Source organism: Monoraphidium neglectum (genome assembly GCF_000611645.1).
Source record: "Monoraphidium neglectum strain SAG 48.87 unplaced genomic scaffold scaffold03177, whole genome shotgun sequence".
NCBI classification, from domain to species: domain Eukaryota; kingdom Viridiplantae; phylum Chlorophyta; class Chlorophyceae; order Sphaeropleales; family Selenastraceae; genus Monoraphidium; species Monoraphidium neglectum.
Genome location: NW_014010451.1, coordinates 1 through 3404, shown reverse-complemented (window position 1 = coordinate 3404; position 3404 = coordinate 1). Strand labels below are relative to the sequence as shown.

Sequence of the window (3404 nt, the reverse complement as noted above, 5' to 3'; positions counted from 1 at the left end):
CCCCTGCCCCACAACCGACACGAGCAGCGGCACCGCAGCGTGACACCCGTCCGCCCCCCAAGTAGTACAAATGAACACACACACACACACACACACACACACACACACACACACGTGTACACTCACACACACGCACGGAAAGCCACACCCACATGCGCGCGCACGCGCTGACATGTATGCAGACGCACCAGTATCTCCAGGAGCTCCGCGATGCCGTTGTGGTGCTCCGTCTCGAATATGAAGCGGTAGAACACGTTGTTGATGGCCTTGCGGATGAACGGCCGGTGGACCATGAACTTGCCTGGGGGCCAGCGTGGAGGGCGCGGGCGGGTTGGGCTACAACTGGGTGCTGCAAGCACGCAGGCCGCCCCGCGTCTTCCGAGCCCCTGCTGCGCCAACCTCTGCAGTGCTGGTCAACACAGTAGCACCGCTGGTATGCACCACAGCAGCAGAGCAGCTACACACCGCCGCAGCAGAGCTGCTCGCAGCAGGCAAGGACTTTCCTCACGCTGCTCCCAGACCCATGCTCAACGTCAGCCCCACGGCGCAACAGGCCAACCTTGCCGCAGATCGTCTGCTCAGATCTCCCGCCCAGATCACCCCTCACCGTAGATCCTGTGCAGGATGGTCTTCAGGTAATCCCTCTCCCGCGGGTCCTCGCTGTCAAACAGCTCCAGCAGCCGCAGCACAAAACCCTGGTCCACATACCTAACATACAACAAGAGAAGGGAGACGCATGTCTTCAGAGGTTTGCTGTCGCCACTTTCAAGCTGCATGAGATGTCGTTCCGAGGTGTCCCATCGCAAAGTCTGCCGGGAGGATCGCACCCGCAGCTGCCGAGCATGGTCAAGGAGGCGGCGCCGGCCGCTCCACGGACCAGAGGGACAGGCCCTCTCCCCACGCCGCGGCCGAGCGCTCGCCCGCACCCCTGCGCCCCGCCGCTCGGCCGCTCACTTTTTGGCCACCTTGGCGTCCGTATCGTTGGACACCACATACCGCAGCAGGAACTCGTAGACGATCTGGGGTGACGGAGCGGGTGACGGGCGGGTGACCGGTGGGTGATTGTGGTGAGAGGGCCGAACACGCGACCCCCAGCGCCGTGCACACGAGGGTGTGCACGTGCACCTGCGCGCTCGTCGAAAGCCGCCATGAAAGGGGGCGAAACGCGGTGAGCAAGCGCCCAGCTCTTGCCGATGATGGGAGCATAAAGGTGTGCTGCTGCTTGTGCGCAATGGAATGCTGTTTGTTGGACATGGACTCGAGGGTGGGGGTCCCGCCGCCCAGCCCTGCCATTGCTGAGGCATTGCTGCTGCGACTACGTCGCTGCTCCATCGTCGCGTGCGTGCCACTCAGTGCCTGTCGAGCCCATCGCCCGGCGCCAGCTGGAAACTGCCACGAACCAGCCTTCACCATCAGTGCCGAGCTTCTGCTGCTGTCAGCACGTGTTGCGGCTGGCTGCCTGCCGGCATGGCCGTTGCCGCGCCCTGGCAGCGCGACTGCACCAGCCCGCATCACCACGGCCGCGCCGCCTGCGACTGCCACGGAACCCCTGGGCTGCGGCCAACAGAGGCTGCTCTGCACGCCCGTACCGCAGCTGCGGCGCAGTAATCGGCTTCCTCCCCTTCAACTCTGCTCGGCCGACACTGCAGCCACCTGCCTTGGCGCACGGGCCCCGCCATTGCTCAAACTGCTCCGGCCGATGCGGCCGACGGACCCGGTCAAACCCTAGGTCAAACGCGCACCTGCAGGTGCGGCCACGCCGGCTCCAGCAGCGGCTCCTCCTCCTCCGGGTCAAAGTTGTCCACGTCGTGGCTGCGGCTGGGCGGCAGCGTCCGGAACAGGTTCTGGCTCAGCATGAACACTATGTCCTCGCTGACCGCCTCTGTGAACTTGCCCTGGCCGCTGTTGGCATAGTCCACGAGTTCCAGCAGCGTCTGCCGCTTGAGCTCCTTCTCGCGGACGGTTTTGGAGGGGTCCGAGAAGTCGAAAGAGAAGGAGCAGAGGTGCAGCTTCTGCACGAAGAGCAGCTGCTTCTCGGCGGGCGGGACGTCCCGGAAGCTGGGCAGGGGCTCGGCAAAATACGAGCGCATCGACGCCTCTGTCAGCACTGGCAGGCCGGGCTTCTCACGGGCGCCGCCGCCGCCCTGGCCCGCCGCGCCGCCCTGCGCGCCGCCAGGGCCGGCACCGAGGCCGCCCGCGCTCGGGCCGCCGCGCGCGGCGAGGTTTGCGCCCGGCGGCGGCGCGCCGCCGGGCCCGCTGCTGGGCTGCTTGCTGCTGGTGTTGCTGGGCGGTGCCGAAATGGCCACCGCCTTGCTGCTGCTGGTCGATGCAGGGACCTCCTCCTTAGCCACCTTCTTTCCGGCAACCTTTGCCTTTAGGGACCTGAGGTGAAAGGCGGGTTCAGGGAGGCGAGTCCCAGCACTAGTGGGTCCCCGAGTGCAGCACGCTGGTGATCGCGGTGGGGCCCCGGTGGGCCCGCCTCCGACTCGGTGACTACACCGTTATCCCTCTACCCCGCTCTCAAAGCAGTTTTCAGGCGCCCAGATGTGCCACTGACTTCAGCATGGTGGCCTTGCCGGTCCCCCGGGCTCCCTGTTCAAGGGCCTAGCGGATCCGAGTTGTTCTGGCCTGGCCTGAGCTGCATAGAGGGTGCCAGTCCTCCGTCACTCAGCCATGCGATCTCTAGGCACACCTCCCTGGCACCACAGCCATTACCGGTATTACAAGGAGTTACGCTTATATGCAGTGAGATTCAGACACATACACGCTTGCAGACACCTTTTTTGGATCAGCTGCTCTCCAGCTGCCTTCACTCGTGCTTGCGCTCCCTCGCCGGTCGAGACAAGAACGGGGCTCAGCGTCGACTTGGACCTTCCCATATGCATCTTCAGTATCATACGGGTGCTGTAAAGGCCCTGAGGGCGCCCAAGCCCATACCGTACAGAAAATGGCAGATCAAAGTAGTGTGGCGCGCCTTATAGAGGAGCTCACCACGCCAGATGGTTATGGACGTCATATTGATGGGATTGTTGACGACGAGCTGGGGCAGCGCCTGGCCACGCTCAAGTCCATGCTCAAATTCGACGCGACGCTCGTCGCGCACGCCCACGCGGTGCTGTTCGAGCGCCTGGCAGCCCCCGAGGTCGAGGTGCGTACGACATGGCCCGCATTACCGCAGCCGGCCAGCGACTGGCGGCGGGCCACGGGCAGCCGTGTTCCCTGTTAAATCGCGGATGGCCCCCACGCGGCGCGCATGACATGTGCAGCAGCTGCGAGCGGCGCGGCCAGTAGCCCTCGACGCTCTCGCGCCGCTTGCACCACTTATTGCAGGCGCGCCGGCCTCTTTGAACCCCCATCACCTTGCACACTCAACCCTTCACAAAATACCCCACACTCTCTCAACC

General features: G+C 64.6%; 2 protein-coding genes across 2 annotated transcripts in view; one reads left to right on the top strand and one right to left on the bottom strand.

Annotated features, from left to right (window-relative positions):
• MNEG_12306 (Serine/threonine protein phosphatase 2A regulatory subunit B' beta isoform) overlaps positions 1–2712 on the bottom strand; it is a gene marked incomplete at both ends in the record, with an annotated part of 6721 nt that extends 4009 nt beyond the window's left edge. Inside the window, 6 exons of the mRNA XM_014039223.1 lie at positions 189–301; positions 608–708; positions 955–1019; positions 1411–1554; positions 1743–2382; positions 2693–2712. Of these exons, the coding sequence (XP_013894677.1) occupies positions 189–301; positions 608–708; positions 955–1019; positions 1411–1554; positions 1743–2382; positions 2693–2712 (1083 nt within the window). The remainder of the gene's footprint in view (positions 1–188; positions 302–607; positions 709–954; positions 1020–1410; positions 1555–1742; positions 2383–2692) is intronic.
• Positions 2713–2947: 235 nt separating this feature from the next.
• Positions 2948–3226, top strand: MNEG_12305 (hypothetical protein; the record flags this gene model as incomplete). The annotated part of the gene is made up of 2 exons (XM_014039222.1): positions 2948–3148; positions 3179–3226. 2 exons carry the CDS (start codon positions 2948–2950, stop codon positions 3224–3226), a joined length of 249 nt encoding a protein of 82 aa, XP_013894676.1.
• Between the last annotated feature and the right edge of the window lie 178 nt (positions 3227–3404).